Here is a 24,719-nt window from a genome sequence, read left to right as displayed (position 1 = left end):
CAGTGGAATATTTTTTGCCCAGGCACTGGAGTTATGCAAGCAGAAGTCATTGCTCACCCAGGGTTTCATGATTGAGAAAGTAAACTTGTACATTTGGTCTTTTTTTTTTTTTTTTTTTCCTTTTAGGTTCAAAAAGGCATTTGAATCTGAGCCAACACTACAGTCAGGAATTAATTACGCGGTCCTTCTCCTAGCAGCTGGGCACCAGTTTGAATCTTCCTTTGAGCTTCGGAAAGTTGGTAATTACAGCTTGATATTTTATGTGGAAATCAAGAAACTAGGCCTAAACTTGGTACAAGGAAACAGAAACATGAGTGGATAAATTCTTTTGCTATCTCATCTGACTTCCTGGGGGAAAAAGGTTTATTATATCTCCTTGCTTCAAATTTCGTACTATGGTATGAATTCTGATGAATTCTGATATTAGAATATAATTCAGGTTTTAGTTTATTTTACTTGTTTCTAAAAGCCCCTGTTTAATATTTATTGTTCTAGCTTAAGCTAATATTGATGATATTGGGGGCCCTACATTCAGCCACCAACTCCCAAATAAGGTAAATGTTTTGTGGAACATCAGTTTCCTATTTAAGATTGTGTTTTCCCAGAGCTTTTTAAAATAAAAATGAAGATCATACCTCTATTTCCTTTTTCTGTTTTTTTAACACACCCATCCCTGTGGCTTCATGGATGTTGGTAGTGGAACCTCCAAAGTTCCTGGAACAGGTCAAGTAGATGGCAGTCTTGGCAGTGACTGGTCTTAGAGTCTGTCTCTGAATTGTCATCATGATAATTTTGTCTCTTATGTGTAGACAGTGTCCCATCTGCTGACCTGTTTTTGGAATCTGAAAAAGGGTGTTTTGCTGGATGTGGTGGCACATGCCTGTAATTCCAGCAGCTCCGGAGGCTGAGGCAGGAGATCACAAGTTCAAAGCCAGCCTCAGCATCTTAGCCAGGCCACAGGCAACTCAGTGAGATCCTGTCTTAAAATAAAAAAAAATCATAGAATTTACAGGGAAATGGATGGCATTAGAGCAGATTATGCTAAGTGAAGCTAGCCAATCCCTAAAAAACAAATGCCAAATGTCTTCTTTGATATAAGGAGAGTAACTAAGAACAGAGTAGGGTCGAAGAGCATGAGAAGAAGATTAACATTAAACAGGGATGAGAGGTGGGAGGGAAAGGGAGAGAGAAGGGAAAATGCATGGAAATGGAAGGAGACCCTCAGAGTTATACAAAAGTCCATACAAGAGGAAGTGAGGGGAAGGGGAAAAATAATATAAGGGGGACAAACGAATGTCAGTAGAGGGAGCAGAGAGAGAAGAGGGGAGGGGAGGGGAGGGGAGGGGAGGGGAGGGGAGGGGGGATAGTAGAGGATAGGAAAGGCAGCAGAATACAACAGACACTAGTATGGCAATATGTAAATCAATGGATGTGTAATTGATATGATTCTGCAGTCTGTATATGGGGTAAAAATGGGAGCTCATAACCCACTTGAATCAAATTGTGAAATATGATATATCAAGAACTATTTAATGTTTTGAACAGCCAACAATAAAAAATTAAAAAAAAAAATAAAAAATAAATAAAAATAAAAATAAAAAAAAATAAAAAAAACATAACAAAACAAAACAAAAAACCCACACCAGGCTGGGGATGTAGCTGGCACCCTGGGTTCAATTTCTAGTATCAAAAAAAAAAAAACAAAACAAAAAATTAGGTTGTCTTTGTAGATAAATTTTGAGTGATTTTTCTTCGTTTTGACTTTGACTTTTTTAAAAAGATTTTTGGATGCTGGAATACCATGTGTGGTAATCAGATTTTGTTCTCTTGAGTGTCTGACTGCCCTCTTTCCATAATAACTCTTGGAGGAGTTATTATTACAGACATAGAAGTCTTTGGCTTTAGTTTTCAGAAGGGAAAAAAATTGATCTTAATAAAGCTATGCATTGTAGAAGAAAATTTTCCTTTAAAGTTTTAAATTGGGGAATGTTATAATTTTCTTTAAAGAAAAATGAGTCCTGGGCTTTTAAATATTATTTGGGAAGAATTTATAAGATATTCTTATGTAATATTCTAGGAAATTTTTGCAGGAAGATAGTTTGAGTATAGTAATAATAATTTTTTTTTAAAGAGAGGGAGGGGGAGAGAGAGAGAGAGAGAGAGAGAATCTTTTTTTTTTTTTTTTTGTAGATATACACAACACAATGCCTTTATTTTTATGTGGTGCTGAGAATCGAACCTGGGTCGTGCCCGTGCTAGGCGAGCGCCCTACCGCTGAGCCATAATCCCAGCTCAAGTAATAATTTTTTTAAGTCTCAGTCTAAAAGAATTAAAAAATAACTTATCACTACTAGACTGCAGTGGTATTAAAGGCAGAAAGCTCTATTTTAAATATTTTTTTCATTGGTAAATGAAATCAGAGAAAATATATTACAACTTGTGCTTTTCAGAAATTATAGTAAAATATTGTATTTAAGATTTATTTTAGATCTCTAGCCAAAAACCCTTTTATGTTAATAATTTTTATTGCTCTGTTCTTAGAACTCAAAGTGAAGTTTGGTCAAAGAGTAAATTCTCATAGGATTTGACATTGGTTTTACATTTGTAGGTAAAGCAGTTAATACTTGCTTGAAAAATATACATTCTAAGTCTCATTTTGAAGTGGAGTAAAAATTAAGACAGTCAGCAATCCAAGGTTTGAGGAATTGTAACATAACATTGCAAAGTAAACATAACTTTTTAAAACTCATAGCACATGTTGAAGAAGTATTTGAAAATATATGAAGTTGTTTTTAAAATTATTGAAATTTTACAGCATGCACAGATTTAAGATATGACTTTATGATGAATTTTTAGCTACTGTAAGAACTTAGCTTAATAAAAACTATGTTTTAGCCTTCTCTAATACCGTGCTATACACCTAAATGGGGTTTGTCCTTCAATAATGAAAAAAGTAGCTCATTAGCATAGTTCTTTTCAATTGTAAATTAATGCCAATTAAAATAGGTTGATTTTTATATATTAAGATTAAATGGGTTTTCAAGGTGGTTGGTTAAATAAGTTAGTGGGACAATGTTAAATTGATATTAATAACATAAAGAAAATAAAACTAATGACATATTTAGTGTATTTTAAAGATATGTGGTTTCATTTTTTCATTAAACACTCTAATCAAATTTTCCAGTAATTTATGGTCTTCTTCCATTCTTTCTGTTGGTCACTCCAGATACTCAAATTAGTCTGAGTTCGCTGGATGGGGTGGTATACACCTGTAATCCTAGCAGCTCAGGAGTGTGAGGCAGAAGGATCACAAGTTCAAGGCCAGCCTCAGCAACTTAGATAGACCCTGCCTCAAAATAAAAAATAAGAAAGACCTAGGGATGTGTAGCTCAGTGATACAGCCCCCTGGGTTCAATCCACAATACCAGCAAACAAATCAGTTTAAATTATTGAAAAATTAATCAGATTTTCCTTTTTGAAATCCCTTCTTTAGCTGCTTTTTGAAATTTTGTTGTATTTACAAAGGGAAAACTATTAAAAATTAAAATGTCATAAGATGAGCACTGAATCTGAAGCTTTCTAAACATATATCTTAAGTTTAAAATCTCAAATGTAAGAAATTATTCTCAAATGTTATGATATGTTGCCTAATGTCTCTATTAGTCCATTTTCTGTTACTATAACAAAATACTTGAGGCTGGGTATTTTGTAAAGAAATGATGTCTGTTTAGTTTTGGAGGCTGAAAGTCCAAGATTGGGTGGTGCCAGTGATTTCGTTTTTGTTGAAGGACCCCTTGGTTATAATACATCATGGTGGATGTCATTATGGTAGGAGAACCTCCCTGTAAGAGGGAGGGATCACAGGAAATCAAAAGAGACAGGAAGCTAGAGTGTGATTCCAGGATCAGGCTTATTCTTATTTAGCAACTCATTCTCATGAGATCTAATGAACATCCTACGAGGACTACCTTGATCTTTTCTGAGGACAGTGAAGATGGCATCTCCCATGATCTACTCCCTCCCCCTAGGCTCCACTCCACCTCTTCAAGTTTCCACCACCTCCCAGCATCCCTGCACTGCAGATTAAGCTGCCAGCTCATGCACCTTTGGAAGACGCCCTCAAACCCTGTCCAGACCGTAGCAGACTCTTCATTCTAGTTGTGTTTGCTTAAGGTTATGACTAACTGCCTCTGGGTCTATTTTACTTTTCCAGTTTTGGAAGAGTCATGGATGTTTAGACTATTGAAAACTAGGATTTAAAAGTGCAGAACCACATCTTGCATCTTTTTTTCTTTTGGGGCTTTATAAGCCTTAAAACTAATATTCAAACTTTCAGCTAAATAAAAGATGATTCTCTTTCGTCTTCTGTGGAATTTTTCAACTGTGAGACATTTTATGGGAGAGGGTCAGAATTATAGGTTTGGGTCCCCAGCAGCAATATGATGTGGTAAAAGAACACGGTTTGGAATTGAGACAAACCATCATTTGAATCTCATTTTCATGAGCATTAAAAAATTATTGAATATAAAATTTATATTAACAAATATAAAAATGAGTCTGTAAGATAACCCAGAAAAAATAATCAAAACAAAACCAAAAACTGTCACTAACCACAAAACAATTTATTTTTTGTCTGTAGAGGGAAGCCACCTTCTCAGAAAACTGGAAATTATAGGGGAAGAATTAACTACTTTCCCTTCCTTTTTAGGAGGTACTATAGTTTATGCACTCAACACCACACATCTCTTCTTAAAGCATGCTGCATAGCAAATGTATTCTTCAGGAGAATGCATTCTTCAAATAAACAAAAGAAAACGCTAGTAATCAATTTGAAAGAGGTATAAAGTTGATAAAGAGGGTGATGTTACAATAATTGATTCTGGCAAGGATGATCAACTTGCCTGCTGATATGATAAGCTACACAGAATCTCTTGTGAAATATTCCCTCTCCCCCTCCCCTTCTCCCTCTATTTTGGTACCAGGGATTAAACCCATGGACACTTAACCACTGAGCCACATCCCCAGCCCTTTTTAAATTTTTTTTATTTAGAGACAGGATCTCCTTAAGTTGCTTAGGGCCTTACTAAGTTGCTGAGGCTGGCTTTGAACTTGCAATGCTCCCACCTCAGCCTCCTGAGCCACTACCAGACAGTACACTTGCTATTTTCAAAAAGTCAATGTCATGAAAAAAATGGACTGGTTAATTATCTAAAAAGATAGTTAGAGACACTAGAACCCAAATTCAGTTAAAGTGATCTTTCATTGGATTGTGATTTAGAAAAAAAAAAAAACTGCAGGAGACATTTGGGGAGCAATTAGGGAACTTTTCAGGATTAAGTAATAGATAACATTAGGGAATTATTATTTTTATTAGAGGCAGTAATGGAATAAGATAGGAGCAATTGTTAGGTATCTTGTAATGTTTATGAATGAAATGTCAAGATGTCTACGATTTAATTTGTAGTGGTTCAGCAAAAATATACAGGGAGGTGAAATAATAGCAAATGTGAACAATTAAAAATATGATCATTCATTATAATCTGTATGTATATTTGGTTTTCTTTTTGACTTACTAGGTAGTGAACCCAGGGCCTTGAGCATGCTAAGCAAGTGCTCTACCACTGATATACACTCCCAGTTCCTAACTGTAGCATATTTTCTACTTTAATGTCTGATTAAACTTCTTTGTAATGGAAAGTTAAAATGAAAAGATTCTAATCCTTCTTTTTATGAGTTGTGTGACCTTAGATAAGTTGCAAAACCTCTCTGGGCTTGGTTTTCCTTGTTGCAAAAGGGAGATATGCTCTGGCCTCATTGTGTTGTGGACGGGAAGAATCAACATCTTTGACTTGAAAAAAATTAAAGATTATTGTGCTAGTGAACTTTTTGTTGCTGTGATCAAAATACCTGAGAAGAACAACTTAGAGGATGAAAGATTTTGTTTGGCTCCTGGTTTCAAAGGATTCAATCCATGGTCACCTGTCTCCAAGGCAGAAATACGGTGGACGAGCATGGCGGAGGAAAGGTGCTCAGCTCATGGTATCTAGGGAGCAGCAAAAGAGAGACAGAGAAAGAGAAAGGGAGGGGTTGGGAGAAGATCAACTCTTCCACGGCATGCCCACAGTGACCCTCTTCCTCCAACCAGGTCCCATCTCCCAGCAGTCCATCCAGCCATCAGTGATTAATCCCCTGAGGAGGTCAGACCCCTCACGATCCATCACTTCTCATAAACTCCACCTTTGAACCTTGCTGCATTGGGGACCACGCTTTCCACATGAGACTGGGGATATTCCAGACCCAAACCATAACAGTTATTTTGTCTTAAGTATGTTTTTCTAGGAGGTAAAATTATGACTCTCAGGAAATATAAAATAGACACATGTGAAAGATTTTATTTAACCCAGTGTTTTAGTCAGCCTTTGTGTCATTGTGACCAAAAGACCTGATGAGCAAGAAAAGACATTTTGGCTCACAATTTCAGAAGTTTAACCCATGGTCAGCCGATTCTGTAGGTCTAGACCCAGTGAAGGAAAGATGCTCAGGTCATGGCAGGGTCAGGAAGCTCCACTGTCTAGGGACAGAATATATAAACTCCAAAGTTATACCCATGGTTACCTACTTCCTCCAGCCACACCCTGCCTGTCTACAGTTAGCATCCAGTTAACCCATCAAAGGGATTAATCCACTGTTTATGTTACAGCTCCCCTAATCTACTCATCTCACCTCTGAACATGAGCCTCATATCTACACCATAACATCCAATTTATGTGGAAACCAATAAGAGTAGATATCCAGTTCAAAGAGCTTTTAAGAAATTGAGGTATTCACAAATAACCAACAAATATATGAAAAAAAAGTTCAACATCATTAGCAATTAGGGAAATGTAAATCAGAACTACACTGAGATTTCATCTTACACCAGTCAGAATGGCAGTCATTAAGAATACAAATAATAATAAATGTTGTATAGGATTTGGAAAAGAGGGAATACTTTTACACTGTTGGTGGGATTGTAAATTAGTATATCCTAATGGAAATCAGTATGGAGGTTCCTCAAAAGACTAGGCATGGAACCACCATATGACGCAGCTATATCACTCCTTGGCATTTACCCGGAAGAATCAAAGTCATCTTACTACAGCAATACATGTATACCCATGTTTATAGCAGCACAAATAACAATAGCCAAACTATTGTTTGGGACCAACCTAGGTGTCCATCAATGGATGAATGGATAAAGATGATGTGCTATATATATACAAGAGAGTTTTATTCAGCCATAAAGAAAAATGAAATGTCATTTGCCAGAAAATGGGTGAAACTAGAGACCATTATGTTAGTAAAAATAAGCCAAACCCAGAAGGTCAAGGGTCATATGTTTCTCTCATATGTAAAAGCTAGAGAGGAAAAAGTAAAAGAAAGATGTGGGAGGGGGCTGGGATATAGCTCAGTTGGTAGACTACTTACCTCACATGCACAAGGCCCTGAGTTCAAATCCCCAGCACCACAAAAAGAAAGAAAAGAGAAAGAAAAAAAAAGGTGTGGGTTGAGCTCATGAAAATCAAAGTGAGATCAGTATAGGAAAGGGATCAGAGGTGGGAGGGGCGGGGGAAAGGGGGGAAAGTACTGGGGAATTGGCCAAATTATTCTGTTATATTATGTATTGTATAGATGTATGAATATATAACAACAGATTTCATTGTTATGTAAAACTGTAATGCACCAATTAAAAATTGGCAAAAAAAGAAGTTAATGTATTAAAAAACAAATTAGCAAAGAAATATTAGGATAAGATTTCTGAGTTTAATTTTTTTTAAAAAGCTGGTTTATGTCCAACAGGCCATAAATCTTAGGGAGTATCTATTTCACTAGACAGAAATTATTTGCATCTGTGCTGGACAGAAATCTACAAATTAACAAAGTTCTTTAAGTCTGGGAAGTAGTAAAGTGACTAGCTGCACTTTGCCTTGACTGTACATGAGTGATCTGTGCCCCCATGTGGGGATTGAAATGACATGCCCTACTTTTTGCCCTAGTCCCAAATCTCAGGTAATATTTTTTATCTTTGATGTATTGTATACTAGTGGCATTGAACAAGTCTATAAGGACATATTCTTTTTCAGCAACAAATGCTTTTAAAATGCATGTGCAAACTTCTCGAGAAGCGATTTCTTTATATAAAGAACAAAGTTGGAGGAGGACTTACATTACCTGATTTCAAGCCATGATAGAAAGTTACAGTAACAAGACAGTTATCTGTCAGTCTATAACTTTATAAGAGTATACTTAGTGTTTTTATATATAAATCATTAACTATTATGGCATTATTTGTTCTTGCAAGATATATAAACTATACATTTACTCTTCAAGTGACAAAGTTTCAGTATATAAAACCTAAGGGGGGCTGGGGATGTGGCTCAAGCGGTAGCGCGCTCGCCTGGCATGCGTGCGCCCCGGGTTCGATCCTCAGCACCACATACAAACAAAGATGTTGTGTCTGCCGATAACTAAAAAATAAATATTAAAAAATTCTCTCTCTCTCTCCCTCCCTCCCTCTCTCTCCCTCTCTCTTAAAAAAAAAAAAAAACCTAAGGAACCTTCTCTTTCAAATTACTTAAGAATCCATGGTGTAATAAGAGAAGGAAGGATGTTATCCAGCAATGTCTTTAGTATTATTACCTTTTAATTTATGCATACATGGATGTACATAAAGTGACCGTGGCAATTATCTCTGGATTTTCAAATTAAAGGATAATTTTCACGTTCTTCCAAGTAACTTTTCTGATTAGTCAGACATTTTCTTAAACCACCTTAATAATCAGAAATTTAAAACTATTTGTGTCTTACAAGAGGATGAAAGCTTAATTTTGCTTTGTAATGAGAGTTCGCTGTGCCCATCTGTGGTGTGTTTGTAACATTCTGTTTCCTGCTAATCTCCTAGGGGTGAAGCTGAGTAGCCTTCTTGGCAAAAAGGGGAACTTGGAAAAACTCCAGAGCTACTGGGAAGTTGGATTCTTTCTGGGAGCCAGTGTCCTGGCGAATGACCACCTGAGGGTCATTCAAGCATCTGAAAAGCTTTTCAAACTGAAGACACCAGCATGGTAATAATAAATGCTTATGTATTTGTACAACTATTTTTAACAAGCAGTTTTATATTGTTCTCAATATATTAAAGTGACAATTAGATTACTTTATTATTTTTAGAATAAAATACAGAATTTAGGGGGAAAGTTGATGTTCCTAGAGAAAGTATGTTGAACGTAAGTTCTGATGACTTTGGATGGACGATGTCAAGTCACTTGACCTTTCCTATACATGGACCAATCCACTGGCCAGGTCAGCCAGTGTCACCTACATGAACCATGCAGAGGCCACACATTTTATACCTGTAAATCTGGTACATATTCAGGGCCCGGGAGACCATATGCCTATCTCAGCCTCTTTGGCCTCTATTCCAAACACACATGCCTTTGTTTTAGGATCTGATCTATTTTGGAATTCTCATTCTTGGTTTTAATTTTTTTTCTTTACTTAGACTTTGATGGGCACATTTGAGTGTTTCCTACATATGTGTGTTTTTCTAATTTCAAACTTTTGTTCTTGGAATTAAACCAAGTCTTATCGTTAATTTGTGCATATATGGAGGTACATAAAGTGACCGTGGCAATTATCTTTGGATTTTCAAATTAAAGGATGATTTTCACATTCTATTTGGCATTGAGATGATGAAAAAAAAAATTTCTCCTGCATTTAGGACCATTTTGAAAAAAGAATTCTAATTTTATTATGCATCATATATAATAAGACTTTAAAAGATTAACAACAGGGCTGGGGATGTGGCTCAAGTGGTAGTGCACTCGCCTAGCATGCATGAGGCCCTGGGTTCGATCCTCAGCACCACATAAAAATAAAATAAAGATATTGTGTCTACCTAAAACTAAAAAAAATATATATAAAAAAAAAGATTAACAACAATATAGAGAGAGGCTCTTTCTAGAGCTGATCAGAACTCAGGCACTGACTGAGCACATCAGAAGAGCCATTTGAAAAGATGACCACCCTGTCTCGAGGCCCTCATGGCTCCCTGCAGGACTTCCTCACCTCCAGGTCTCCTCCTTTGGCCAGTCTTCCCCCACATCACTCCCACACCCATCTCTCTAAAATGCAAGTCTGACCCTTCCACTCCCTGGAAATCCTTCAGTGGTTCCTCACGGTCCATCTCTTAGCTGGGCAAACAGGGTTTTCCCTTAGCCCTCTGGACCTCAGCTCTTGTCACGTCCCAGGGTTCTCACTGTTCTCTTCAGAGCAAACATGCCAAAGTGCAGTTTTAAGTGTTTGTGTGTCTTAGGTGCCTCTTGCAGCCCTCTTATCTACCCTGGGACACTCATAAATCACATCTGCTCATAAAGCAGACGCATACCTGAACCCTGCCTCACACCCAAGGCCTTGCTTTCTTGTTCCTGTCGTTCTTTAGTTAAGCTTCTGCTGGTATTGCTTGTATGGTTCCCTTTAGCTGGATGGCTGTTCAGTTATGTGTCCACTAGTATTTATTCATGGCGTTACGATACTTTTTTATATTTGCCTTCACTGTATAGAATGCAACCTGAGCCAGTAGCATGTCCAAAATAAGCATTTAACAAATGATATGAAATACACGAACCAGTGAATGCATGTATTACATTCAGCCAAATTTGCTGTTTCTTTTCTGTGACTATCCAGGTGGCAGAGAAATAGACTGAAGCACAGGTACAAACAGCTGTAGCTTTAGGAGCCCTGGTTTCTGATAACAGGAGAACAGATACCATTTTATGTAATAGTAATAACAGCCACAAAACAGTGCCTCAGGTTTCCATTAACTTAATTTTTATGGAATGTTATCTCCTATGTTTGTCATCTACAAAGTGCCTACAGTAGTCATTATCTAGTATAATTATCTTGTTCCTTATTTTTCCTAACCTTTTCTTTTGAGGTAGTATCTATCTTAGATGAGAATATTTGTACATTATAGAAGCTCAATTGCTTTGAAGCAAAATAATCTGTTATGAGTAGTCTGTTTTAGAACTGTTTCTCAAAGAAGCATGTTTAAAATAAGTGCATTCACCTTGTCCTTGAATAGAATATATTTATATTAAAATATTTAATATATTTAAAAATTTGTGTTTTAAGTAAATGTATGCCCCCAGTTCAATTTATTTAAGCCTTCTAAGCCTCAGTTTCCTCATCTCTGAAATGCAGATAAAAGCCCACGTTATTGAATTTTTTTGAGATTTAAATGAGACAATATGTGAAAGTACATGATATGTAACAAAGAGTAATATTAGGTGAATCTGAATGCATAATTATTAATGTCATATATATTGTGGTTACAGAGTAAAACCAGGATACGTGGAAACAGGTGATTCTAAATTTGCAAGTGATATGCTTTATATATTTTAACTCTCAGGTACCTCAAGTCTATTGTAGAGACCATTTTGATATATAAACATTTTGTGAAGCTGACCACGGAACAGCCTGTAGCCAAGCAGGAACTTGTAGACTTCTGGATGGATTTCCTGGTTGAAGCCACAAAAACAGATGTTACTGTAGTTAGGTTTCCAGTGAGTACCCTTTATTTAAATCCAAGTTTTGTTCTGTGTTGTTTCTCGATCATCTTGCATTCTGATTATAATAGTAATGGCATACTGATTTTCATGCCCTAAGACTGCTGTCACCTTGCTCACATATATATTTTCTGCAATCTGGTTTGCTTTACCTTACTTTTTAAAATAACTTCTCCAAATTAGAGAAATGAGATACATTTGTATTTTTATCATAGAATTTGGGTGGTCCCTTAGGTATGCTTGTAAAACAGTGAAAAGATGGCCTCTTAGCTCAGCAAGGCAAGGCAGCTCCAGCCCAGTGGGTGGATGCTGTTATTAAATAGTCCAGTTTTGTTGACATTGTCTTCAGCTTTATCACCATTAGTATGGTGGAAATGATCAGGCTCAGCTGTCTTGTTTAGACTATCATCTCTACCACTTTTTTTTTAACCCAACTGGGTCAGAATTACACATGAGTCAGAGAAACCCCAAGTAGGATCCCCAGTCACTGTTTATAATGCTTTGACCATGGGAAATGATGACTTCTTTTGGATCTACAACTCATTTTGGCTGGTCTCTAGCTGACTTTATATATAAATGTATGTTATACATTTATATATGTATGTATAAATATATATTTTATGCACGTATGCACACAAACACACACATAACATTTTTAGATGTGTTTGTCATCTTTTCAGCTGGTGCCATTCCTATCTACCCTGATAGCTTGCAGAATACCATCCAGAGCAATTTGGATTTGGCATGCATTTTGGGAATTATGGCAACTCACTATGTGTATCAATTTCTTCCCATGTCAAAGTGATGGCATAAATCTTTCAGGTTTGCGCTCTCTAATCTCAATCTTTCATACTCACAGGTGGTGACAGTTCTCAATTCTTCCTGTAAAAACCTTGGTTTTGTTGATAGGATCATCTGCTTCATTTAATTAAATCCATTGGTGGTATTAACATTCTTTACTCTGTCTTCCACAGAAAGCCTTGAGCTCAGCAGGCTCCTTCATTGAAAAGGCTTTTAAACTAAAACACTTCAGCTCATTTTCTAGTCTAGATAATGTGCAACCAAGGAAAATCCTTATCTTAGGGTGAGCTGGCAGCTTGCCTTTCACTGGTGCTTTGAGTGGCAATAAAAAAGGTGGTGAAAGAAGACAGCACACAACTCAGCCTTTAATTGACTGTGGACTTGATCAGCTAGAAAACTGGCCATGAAAGGAACCCATTCATATTAGCTATTGCCAACTAACTTAAATTAGTTCAGTGTGAATTAGTCTGTTGTAATGTAAATAAGTGAATGTAAAAAAACAGTAAAACACAGAAAATAATAAGTGAGAAGTTAGGAAATTGTAAGTATGAATGGATTAGGTAAGAAAGGACCAATTAAGTCCCAAAGGAAAATATGCACCAATTCAATTTTATTAAAAAAAAGGAGGGGGCTGGGCGTGGTGGTGCATGCCTCTCATCCCAGCGGCTTGGGAAACTGAGACAGGAGGATTGCAGGTTCAAAACCAGCCTCAGCAACAGTGAGGCACTAAGCAACTCAGTGAGACCTTGTCTCTAAATAAATACAAAATAGGGCTGGGGATTTGGCTCAGTGGTTGAGTACCCTCGAGTTCAATTCTTGGCACCCCCTTGCCCTCCCCAAAATAGAGGGGCTGGGGATGTAGCTCTGTGATAGAGCATTTGCCTAACCTGAATGAGGTTCTAGGTTCAAGCCCCAACAATGCCAAAAAATTAAGTTAAAAGAAAATTTTGCTCAGTAAAAAAAATTCATAAACAAATCAAATAGAAAACTACTCAATAGGGAGAAAATATTTAATACAAATTCTGTAAAATAGTCAGTTTGCCTAAGCAAAACAAAAACTGCAAATGGTAAAAAAAGAAAGAAGAAAAATTGGCAATTATATGAAAATAATAATTAACCATAGAGGATAGTCAAGAAAGTAAAAATTAAAATGAGATCATTTTTTGCCTGTTGAATTCATTGGAAAGGTGTGGGGCATGAGCGTTTTTTAGAGATGGCTGGTGGGCAGAAGGAATTAAGTGCTTTTGGAAATCTTGTGTGAGGGGGATAATAGCATCATATAAAGAACAATGGGGACCTCAACTTTTTCTGTAGAATTTTATTTCTCTAAGAAAAGTTTTGAAGCAAATATGGCAGTACATTAACATTTTGTTACCTGTGGGTGGGCGGTACAAAGATATTTGTCATTTTATCTTGTATTCACTTATGATATATCATTTAGTTTTTTCCAGCAATCCATTTCCTTCTTGGAACTTAGTGGTTTATTTGGGGGCAATATTTTACTGAAAAGACTGTAAAATGCAGTATTTTCTACTCATTTTAATGACATTAGAATTCATAACTTATGTTTTCCAAATTGCTTCCCTATATTTGGCTGTTATACAGAGTGCAAAACTGTCTTCTAGCTCTCGTGAAGTTGAGCTTTCTTTTTTTTCCTTTTTTATAAATTAAGGTCTTCAAAGATTATTACGAACACCAAACACCAAGTATCCTTCTAAAAGCATCCTAAATTAAATCAAAGGCACATCATCAAAGTAAAACATTTGTGACATGAAGAATTCTTTTAGGGCATAATATTTTCATATGACTTTGTTTTTAACCATTTGCAATGTTCTCTATGTAGGTCATATTTTAAACATTTTTTGAAGACATGAAATAATGTAGTATCTTTTTTAAAGTGCCATCACAACTATAAAGCAAAGGAACTTAAAAAGAGATCAAATTTGCTTCATACAGAAGATGGGGGCAACCTCATATGCATCATAACAGGAATATTTCCAAACAAGTTGCAGAGTGTTCTTATAGTTCATGTTTTGTGAATTCCAGAAAATGTAAGTCTCCCAAGAAGTTCCAGAGTCAATAGAAATTACAGGAGGATTAATCACTTACAAAGGTATTTTTTAAAAAATAATGAAAGCATGGAGGGTTGTTTAAAAAAAAACTCAATATAGTTGATAATACAGTAGAAAAATAGGACCAATATTTGGGTAGTCATTTGTGACTACATCTGGAATTTGCCATCTGTGCTCACTGCATAGAGAAAGGAGACTTCTACTATGTTTCTTATTGGCCCTGTGTTTTGTGAGTAGCATCCTGCTCTGTGGTTCACACCTCTCAAGGCTGCATAGTCTTGAATGGGAGGATAACTATTCTTCTTTTGAAATGGATCTGATTAAAACCTAGGTTGTCCTATATGAGAAAACATTTACTGTATCTATTTCTTATTTATCTCATTATCATAATTCGTTCTCATTCCTCCAAGAAGTTAACTGTTACCCTGTGCATAAGAAAATGACAGTTTATTTGGAAATGATTTGAGTGGCCCTATCTTTTGTTATTATTTGGATTCCGTTTCATCTATTCCTTTTCCTTAGCCATCTTTTTCTTTCCTTCTCACATTGAAAAGTTTGGAGACCCTGAACCTAATGTCAGGAGAGAGGAAGAGGAGAGAGGAAGGTCTTCGTGATAACGGGAGGAATTCTGACATATAACCCTACTTAATGCTCTTCTCTGTAGTTTATAAGCCGTGCCCTCTTCTTTCCAGCTGCAGAGATGCATGTGAAGTTAGCAGTTAATTATAATGTTGACCCATATAGGAGACAACAAACTGAAAACAAGAGTATTATGTATGCTGTAAGCAAGTTGTATCTAGCTCTATGGCTTTGTCAAGTGGCCTCTTTTTCCTTATCTTTCCTCAGACTTTATGTGACCTCTGTAATATATGCTACACATTCCTTATACTTTGTCATTTCAAGGGCAGATCAAGGGCTCAACCAGCGTTAGACAGTGATAAATGTAGCCATGCTTTTATTCCCTGTCCCAAGTTAGGAACACATAGTTCAGAGTTTATCTATTAGGAATATTTGAGGTGACAATAAAGACATAATTTAACCAGAAAGGAGTCAATCTGGGACTGTGCTTTTCTGTGGCTAAATAGTGTGCTCACAGATTAGGAAATAAGATCTATTCTGATTTGACAGGAAGGAGACTTGGATCATGTTTGGGGAAATCCATTTTTTTATTCTCTACTATTTGTTGTAATTTAATAAACTCTTGGATCCTCAGATGTGAAAACACCATTTCTGCAGTGTTTAGATTGAAAATTGATTTTCAGTATTAATCCATGGCTCCTCCCTTAACTCACTTGACTCAAATTAGGACCTTGACTCACCTAGTGAGTGAGTGTGTTCCTGAGTCAGTTTGTCCTGCCGTGGGCGCTCAGTGTGGGTTTATTTGTGGTATGGCCTGTCTTGTTTTCACAGCGACAGCCTGACCAAGAATTTGAGCTCTGAAAATTTTTTATGCTCAAAGAGTAAAGAAAATTTTGGTTTTATTCTAGGGCCCTTTTTCTACTTCTTTGTACATTAACTTACCTAAATGTATGGGAGTGATAAATTTAGAGTAAAATGAGTACATTGGGTTCACGCTATGTGTCCGAGGACCAGTTTTCTGACCCAGATTTTGTGCTTTCTTGCCCAGGCTGCATTTTATGTTTTAATGTATCGTGAGTCTGTAATTTTTTGTGATGAAGCCCTAGATAAGCTTTCTCTTTCACTTTTATTTGGTAAAGTTGCTTGATTCAAGAGTAGTTCTAAAAGTAATTTTCTTGTGTTTTAAGCAGTGGAATACAAAGAGCTAATCACAGTTTTTCTATAGTGAATTACTGGCTTTTCTTTTTTTAAAAAAAATACTCTTACTGAACTCTGTATTAAAAATGTGGGTCTTTAAAGCTTCTGTGTGAATAGGTAAGAATTATTATAGTAGCTCTGAAGCCAGGGCATGTATGGTATTTTAATGTTCTTTTCTGGTGTGAGAAATTAGTAATAATGTAATAACTTCATGCAGACCTTTGATACAGATTCTCAACTTATCACATACCCTTTGTAAATCTCCAAAACAGGAGCAAATTTTGTCTTTTTCTCTCACAAGGCTAAATATATCATTATTGGAGATGCCAGTTTTATCTTGAAGTCAGTGCAAACACATTTTTATTACTTTAGGCAGTTATGTCTGTTTTGGGGGTTTATATATAAAACTTTCAACAATAACCAAAATTATTCCTGGATCCTTTTACGTGGACATGAAAACCATACTACTACCTCTTTATGATAAAACGTGACAGCAGAAAACCTAAAATAAGTATGGGACATTCTATGTATGGAATTTTTCTGTGCACAGAATTGCTTTACCATGTTTCTGCCTTTCTTTGACACATTTGTATTTATAGAACTAGCTTATGTATTGCACGACCAAGTATAAGCTTTTAAATATATATATATATATATCATTAGTAGTTTGGACTAATGTTTGGATTTTAAAATTTCATTTCCAAGTTCATTAGCAGTAAGAGGTGATATATTGTTGACCTTATGATAATTGTATAATATCATTCAATGCTGAGAGGAGTCATAGGACTCATCAGAAGTTAAATGGGTTTCTCCAGCCGGGATCCACAGCCTCAGCCTATCATCTCCCACGCTGGTGCTGGGTGGTTGTAGCAGCTCCCAGAGGTTTAAATCTTCAGTCACTGATGTGAGTTTCTTTCCTTTATCTTCCCGAGGTATTAATATTAGAACCAACCAAAATCTATCAGCCTTCGTACTTATCTATCAACAATGAAGTGGAGCAAAAGACAATATCTATTTGGCACGTGCTTCCTGATGACAAGGTAAATTATGCAATTATTAAGATAAGAGCATTAGTCATGAAAGACTTTACTTCCTTCTAGTATTTACCTATTCCAGCAATTGTCTGTGTTAGTTAAGAAGAAACAGCTTGCCTCTATTTGTCTTGCCATAAATATATTCTGTATAATATAGTTTGTTACATTCGGGTTATGAATTTTGCTCAGCTAATAAAAAATAATTGAACTATTTGGATTTTTACTGTAGATGGCATAACCATTTGGAGTGTACTCAAAACTGGACTGTTTCTCTGGTTTTTAAATTCATGCTGTAAATTATGTATCAAAGAACTAATACTTAAAATATATGTTGTAAATGGTGCATCTCTTAATTCTTGGAAACCTTTCAGAATCATGCCACTTTCGTTCTTACACTGGTACATTAGAGTTATCATTACATCTAGCTGTTTGGTTATCTAAGTAACTGCCAAGTCTCCGGTTAGCCACTGCCTCAGTGTGTGTGCACAGAATGAAATGGACTGTGTTCACTTGTTATCAGAAGGACCTTACGCACTCTCATTTCTGCTCTTAGTAATAATATGGATAACCCTTTCTGCTACTTGATTTCATCAAATATGATGCATGTACAAATCATCCTACTTTTTTTTAATAGAATCTTTTCAGGACCTAACCAGTACACAAGATAAACCACAGATATGAGAGAAGTCTTGGGGAAAAGTAGTTCATTTTTAATAGTACTCTTTGGTAATTGCTTTCCAAAATACCTTATAATTTTCTTGAAACTACATTCTTGCACATAGTCACTCAGCAGGTGTTTATTGAGCACTTATTCTGCGCCAGGTACTACCAGGCACTACATTAAATGATAGGGAATCATTTGTGTACAAAATAAGTAAAATTTCTGCCCTCATGATACTTTCTGTCCACTCAAGGCAGCCGTAATCCAATCAGTAAAACAAAGAGGTGTGATTAATGGTGATAAGGGAAAAATAAAGCAGGATGTGGAAGCAGGAGGTCTGTTTGGGAGTATGAGGTTACAATTTTTTTTTTAAATATGGTTTTTTTGAGTCATTAGACCTGGATTTAGATTCTCTCACTGCCCTTGGGTACCATGGCTTCCCCAAGCTTCAGTGTCCTCATCTATAGAATGGGATGATGATGATCATCATCATCATCATCACCTCAAAAGATTTTTGTGAAGATCAAACAAATCATGTAGGTAAGAGTGCATCTCATTATAAAAAAATACCTGATAGGGGCTGGGGATGTGGCTCAAGCGGTAACGTGCTCGCCTGGCATGTGTGCGGCCCGGGTTCAATCCTCAGCACCACATACAAAGATGTTGTGTCCGCCGGGGGGAAAAAAAATCTAAAAAATAAATATTGAAATTCTCTCTCTCTCTCTCTCAAAAACATACCTGATATATTTGAACAGTAGTAACAATCACAGTGATAAAAATAACTGCTTTGTACGTGTTAGGACTAAACCCTCTTTTTTGAAACCTACAAGTTACACCCTGGGAATAATATTTGAGAGGTTGTTCTTGCTCCATTCAGGCACAAACCCAGCAGTGCACAAACCCTAGCCATCATGAATGAGGTCTACTGTATTGGAATTTTTATACTTAAGAGTGAAACTTGGGCACATAACCCTTTTCTGAAGATCTCTGTGTGATTCTGATTTGCAGCCATGGTTGAGATCAACTTTAATAGGGGATGCAGGCATATTAAATTACTCAATTGTAATTCTGACTAAGCTGGCTCCAAGGGACGGTGTTTTTCAAAGTGTGGTTCCCTGAAATGTCAGCGTTTGAGTCATCTATAGATCTGATTGATGATGCAAATTCCTGGTCTTCATGTCACAACCTACTGAAGAAAGTCTTAGACTCACATGTAGAAGCCACCACCTCAGGACAATGAACAGGAAAGTTAACACAGCTTATCTATAATCTATCAAGAAGAATGTCGTATGCTCTGAGTTGTCCATCTCAATTGAGGCAGACCCTTCCCAGATGTCAGTGAGGGCCAGGCTTGTGACCTCTATCGGAGCAGCAAGAAGTCACCTGTCACAGAGCTATGGTTTTTAGAAAAAGTGATGTTTTGTGTTTAAAATGAACAGACAGATACTGAACAGCACCCAGAAAGCATTTTTATTTGTATTTTAAGTTGTCATGTTTGGATAAAGTTGGTCATGTTAAGTTTTGTAATAACATGACCATGGAGAATACCATCCATTTTCAACACCAAACCTGTGAAGTAGCATTGAGAAATACACTGTGGCATATTTCAGCACCGTGGTCTTTTTCAGATCCAGTATGTAGAAGATTGTTCTCTCTAGCACTTCCACAAGACTATTCTGCACCAGTTCTACCAAAATTTTAGAGACACTCCATTAATAGATTGAGGTAACTAAGGATCTTCACCCAATAAGCCCCATATCACAGATTTCAATATTGCCACTAAAAGCAGTGTTGGAAATTTCAGTTTCATCATTAAGAGTGCCAGTGACATAGATAAACACTTGTAGCCAGCATAGAGATGCATGCCTGTAATCCCAGTGACATGGGAGATTGAGGTAGAAGGATTGCAGGTTTGAGTCCAGCCTCAGCAAGTTAATGAGGCTCTAAGCAACTTAGTGAGAGAACCTGTGTCAAAATAAAAATTTAAAGTAGCTCTGGCTGTGGCTCAGTGGCAAAGCACCCCTGGCTTCAATCCCCAGTATCAGAAACAAACCAACAACAACAAAAAAATTGCAAAAAAAAAAAAAAAAAAAAAAAATCACTTACAGTACTTACTCATAGCAGACAACTTCATTGATAAAAGACTTTTAGGTAAGAGATGACTTCCCACTACAATTCACATTTTCTTGGTGAAGTGACAGGGGAAAGCCTTTCAAAGAAGCAATTGGCCCAACAAATTATGTTCCTAATATATGAGGTAAAGAGACCCCACCTGAAGCATCGTGTTACGCCCGAGGAAGCACTGTTGAGATCCTGGTAACATTAGGGCCTCGTGTCTGCAAGCATTTTTTGAGTTCTGTGGACCTTGTAACCGTTCTGGTTTTGGGGAAAGGTGGTATGTTCTTGGCCTAGGAAGTTCAGTGAGGAGGAAGAAGAGTGAGGCATGGCCTCCTGAGACAAGGCTTCATAAAGGAACCTGGACTTGACCGTGGACTGGTGAAAAGGTAAAGGGGTAAGGGAAGACATTCCAGTTTAGAAGAAGGAAGAATCCCAACAAAGGCACCCTGCTGAAAGCGAGCATGGGATCTTCCAGGATGGAAGGAGCCCGCCTGGCCACAAGAGGAAGGTGTCAAGGGTGCTGGAGAATCGAGTGGGTAGGCAGGACGATAGAAAACAATGCAGTGCTATGTGAGCTAAGAATGTAGACACATGCAGGTAGAAAACCGCACCATGAAGCTTCTGAGAGCTGGCATGAAGTCAGAATGGGATAGGAGTTAAGAACACAGGTGTGAAGCCTGGTGCCATCCCTTGCTTGCTCTGGGACCTGGGCAGTCCATTTAAACTCCTCACGGTGTACTTCTTGTATATTAAAAGGAGAATAACAGTACCTCATTGGATTGCTGTGAAGATGAGGTGAGATCATTATTGCAAATCATGAGCACAGGGCTAAATGGCATGGAACAAATGCTCTATAATGGTTGCTCTTATAGCTGGAAGATTTATTGGAACTTCACAATAGAGTTCAGAAATCTTGTCCTTTAGAGGATTACAGGAAGACTGTTAGAAGAACTAGCTAGAAACAAGGCAGGTAGAACACTTGGACTGGAATGATGTGATTGTGGCCACAGAGGGACAGACAGGTCATTTGGAAAGAAAAGCGTATGACTTAATCACTCATTGAAGAAGAGGAATTAAAGAGGAAAAAGTATGAAGTTAACTCAGATTTCAATCTCACTGATAAAACTGGCAGGGGGTTTAGAAGAAAAACCTGAGTGGTAGAGGAATCATTATGAATTTCATGTTGGACTTGTTTAATTGGAACCAAGGGCATGATTCTAGGTAGAATCATCCAGAGATGAAATCAAGAATAATCAATGTATCTATATATGCATGTTATTCATATAGCTTTCAAGTATGATGTTTTATTTACATTGTTTTGAAATATGTGTAGACATGTTCTGACATGCTCAGGTTTAGTAATCACCCAGTTGAAAACTACAAAAACTAAGGCTAGTTATGAGACCTGACTCTATGGATGAGAATAACTGGGAGAGATTGTCAAAATCTTGCTTGATTTGTTATTCAAGAGCAAGGTTATCCAAGGACACTGGGAAATGGAATGGGGCTAAAGGAATTGGTGATTAGCAAGGCCCAGAGAATCAGTGGACAGCCAGAAAAATTTGGAAGACGGGGGGAAAAAAAAGCTAGAAATTAAGCCAGAGATTTTTGGAAAGTGAATACTATTTCCAGCGAGTTGTTACTGTGTCCTTCCTGGAGGTTCTCGGTTCATTAAAGTGAGCCTTATGTTGATTCTCTTACACTTTGCAACAGTTATAGAGATGAATTTTTAAGGCGTTAATAAATAAATGGATTAGGATAAAAACCAGTATATTAAGAAGGGCTATACATTTAGGCTGTGAATTGTCCAGTTTCCATTTTCACCATTTAAAAAACGTTTTTATTAGTATATTATAGTTATACATAACAGTGGGCTTCATTTTGACATAATCATACATGCATGGAATAAAATTGGCTCCATTTTAGTCCCTAGTACTTTCTTTTTCCCTCCCCCAGCCCCTTTCTGTACTCTGCTAGTCTTCTATTTTTGAGTTCTGTGGACCTTGCAACTGTTCTGGTTTCTAGGGAAGACTATGAGCTCTTGGTCTAGGAAGTTCAGTGAGGAGGAAGAAAGTGAGGCATGGCTTCCTGAGACAAGGTTCAATATTTGTTTTTTTTAATTGGTGCTTTATAAATATGTATATAAAAAAGTAGAATTCACTGTGTTACGTTCACAACATAAAGTTAATTTCATTCTGCAGTTTCCCTCCTTCCCCATCCCTGCTCCCTCTCCCTCAATCTCGTTTCTCTACTCCACTGATCATCTCTCTTCTGTTTCCATGGGCTCCCCACCTTTCCCCCTCCTTATATTACTTTATCTTCTGCATATGAGAGAAAACTATCATTTCAATTTTAGTCTATGTGTTGCTGAAGCGATTATCTGTTTTCGCCATTTTTGATCAAGAAGAAACATAGTTCCATTATTTCTATTCCCTATAACCTTCAGTTCTAAAAATTCTCCTTGTTCATAAATTTAAGTTTTTGTGAATCACTTTTCATTTGGATTTTATGTTGATTTCTTTACAAACCCTTGGTCTATCCATAATGTATTCATTACTACTGTCATTTTTCTCTAATTTGTTTTTATGTAGAAGTGGTAAAATTGGAAGGAAGATAAGAAATAAAAGTAAGAAAAGTTTATTACTATGTTAGTTTAAAACAAATATAAAACTGTAATTAAATAACAGATAAGCTACCGGCTTAGTAGATCTTATACTAAACAGGAAATGGATTGTTTTTGATATAGAATGTCTTAATTTTTTTTTCTAAAAGCAAAACAAGAATGTTGATTTTTATTTATCATATTTATTTCTTTATACCTTATCTCAATATTTTCACTCTAAAATGGGGAATGAACAGTTCCATGAATTAGCACATACTTTAAAATGAATTTTTTTTGAAAACTCTAAGCATGTTGTATACCAGTTTCCAGGAAGTCTTAGAAGTCCCTTGTACATTCAAGGGCAAAATTAATTGAATGCGATTATTTTACCAGTTCTCCCATAGGTGCTTTCTTCTTAGTCAATCAGTACTTGAGGAATGTCTACCCTGGGAACTATGAAAGAAAAACCTAGATTGAAGAATGACAAGTTATTTGCAAGATACTTTATATGATGGTTATCTAGAATTCCCTCCTTTTAGGATTGGACTATCTTGGCCTGTTCTGTGGCTTCTTGAGTACAGGTAGTAGGTAGCAGGTAGCAGGGGCCCAGGAGAGGAATAATGTTGACCCTCCTACCTCCCAGGTTTAGCCAGTGGCCACTCAGGAAATGTGTGAAGGGAGCTTCCATGTTACGATAATTGTAGGCATGCTCACAACTACAAAACTCGCAACTAAAACAGCTTAAATAATAAGGAAATGCTGTTTTATATTACAGGAAATTCCAAGATGGGGTCATTCTGAAGGGGATGTAAGTGTCAGAATTCTGAGTTGATTTCTGTACTCTTGTCTGTCCTCTCACTCAAGCAGTGCCTTACAGACAGAGTCCTAGTGAGAATGGGCTGGCTCTTCTTCATGCCAAAAGTTGTATCAGTCACCAGCAAGGGAAATGGGCTCACCATGGTCGATGTAGTCTATTCCTCTGCACCATACCACCTGAACAAAGTTCTTTTTTTGTTAGCAGAGGAGGAGGAGGGAATGGCCATTGCCTAGGGAACCATTGTGTCTGCCACTGTGTGATTTCTGTCACCCTAACTCAGTATTAATCTAACTGGGGCATGGGATCTGAGGCTGAACATTTCCTAGAAAATGGTGCCTTGTTGGGGCTTGCAGGGGCTAATTATTGTTCTGCCTCTGGCCCTGCATTTTTAAACCCAGATTCTCAGAGAGGTCTCACGGGTTGGCTTTGTAGCTCACCAGTGCCTCTGTGTGGTGAGTCCCTCTAGCAGGGTAGATGGGAAGGGAGGCCTTGTGTTAATCATTCTAGGTTGGGCGCTGGGCTTGATACCACTGAAATGGAACAGTTTTCTAGAAGCATAGGCTGTCTTTCAGGAACCTAGTATCTGGAAATGTTCTCCTTTCCTACAGAACCAACCCAGTCAACCTGGGAAATCTCTTTTGGTTGCTCTTCAGGGCAGGGCTGACAGGAGATTGAATTACTGGTGCTGTCGGTCAGTGTTTGCTGGTTCCTGTGTTTGGTGGCTATTTTGCACACTGCCCATCCAGCTCTGCCCTTATTCCCCACCTCCTTATCCTGAACGTGGCCTTGGAAAGCAGCTCAGTTGTAGGCTCTGAGGATAAAGCTGCATTGTATGCAAGTAGTGTACGGGTTACAGCTACAGTTCCTGGAGCACACGGAGATTTATAAGTTCACCTGAGGCCAGCAGGATTTAGAAGCAACTTTCCGAATTACCAGTCAGGCTGCAAGGCTGCTATTTTAGTTTGCCACCCTGTGCACTCTGGTTAAGAGAGCCACATTCTGTGAGCACTCTTCTGTAGAGTCTTTCCTTCCTGGACTTCATGGACAATAAAATCTGCTCTAAGCTAATTCAGGTCTCATCCCTTTTACTTGTCTGATGTGCTTTGAAACTAGTAAATCTGTATCAGGCTTGAGAGAAGCTGTTTGTTTTGTTTTTTACTTTTTAAGTTCCAATAGCCATAGCAAAGAGCTAGGGTCTGTGGCTAGATTGTGACTTTTTTGAGTTGCTTTGGCCAAAG

General features: G+C 37.2%; 1 protein-coding gene across 4 annotated transcripts in view; it reads left to right on the top strand.

Annotated features, from left to right (window-relative positions):
* Map3k5 (mitogen-activated protein kinase kinase kinase 5) overlaps nucleotides 1-24,719 on the top strand; it is a 203,646-nt gene that overhangs the window by 103,970 nt on the left and 74,957 nt on the right. For all 4 annotated transcript variants that reach the window (XM_046450186.2, XM_046450181.2, XM_046450175.2 and 1 more), the window contains exons 8-11: nucleotides 127-239; nucleotides 8,942-9,101; nucleotides 11,444-11,597; nucleotides 17,182-17,289. In XM_046450186.2, coding sequence (XP_046306142.1) covers nucleotides 127-239; nucleotides 8,942-9,101; nucleotides 11,444-11,597; nucleotides 17,182-17,289 — 535 coding nt within the window. The remainder of the gene's footprint in view (nucleotides 1-126; nucleotides 240-8,941; nucleotides 9,102-11,443; nucleotides 11,598-17,181; nucleotides 17,290-24,719) is intronic.

The sequence above is a fragment of the Marmota monax genome, unplaced genomic scaffold (genome assembly GCF_021218885.2).
Source record: "Marmota monax isolate L192 unplaced genomic scaffold, Marmota_monax_Labrador192_F-V1.1 WCK01_AAM20220418_F8-fsc00030, whole genome shotgun sequence".
NCBI lineage: Eukaryota > Metazoa > Chordata > Mammalia > Rodentia > Sciuridae > Marmota > Marmota monax.
Note: the sequence above shows the minus strand (reverse complement) of the source record. Positions and strands in the feature narration are given on the sequence as shown.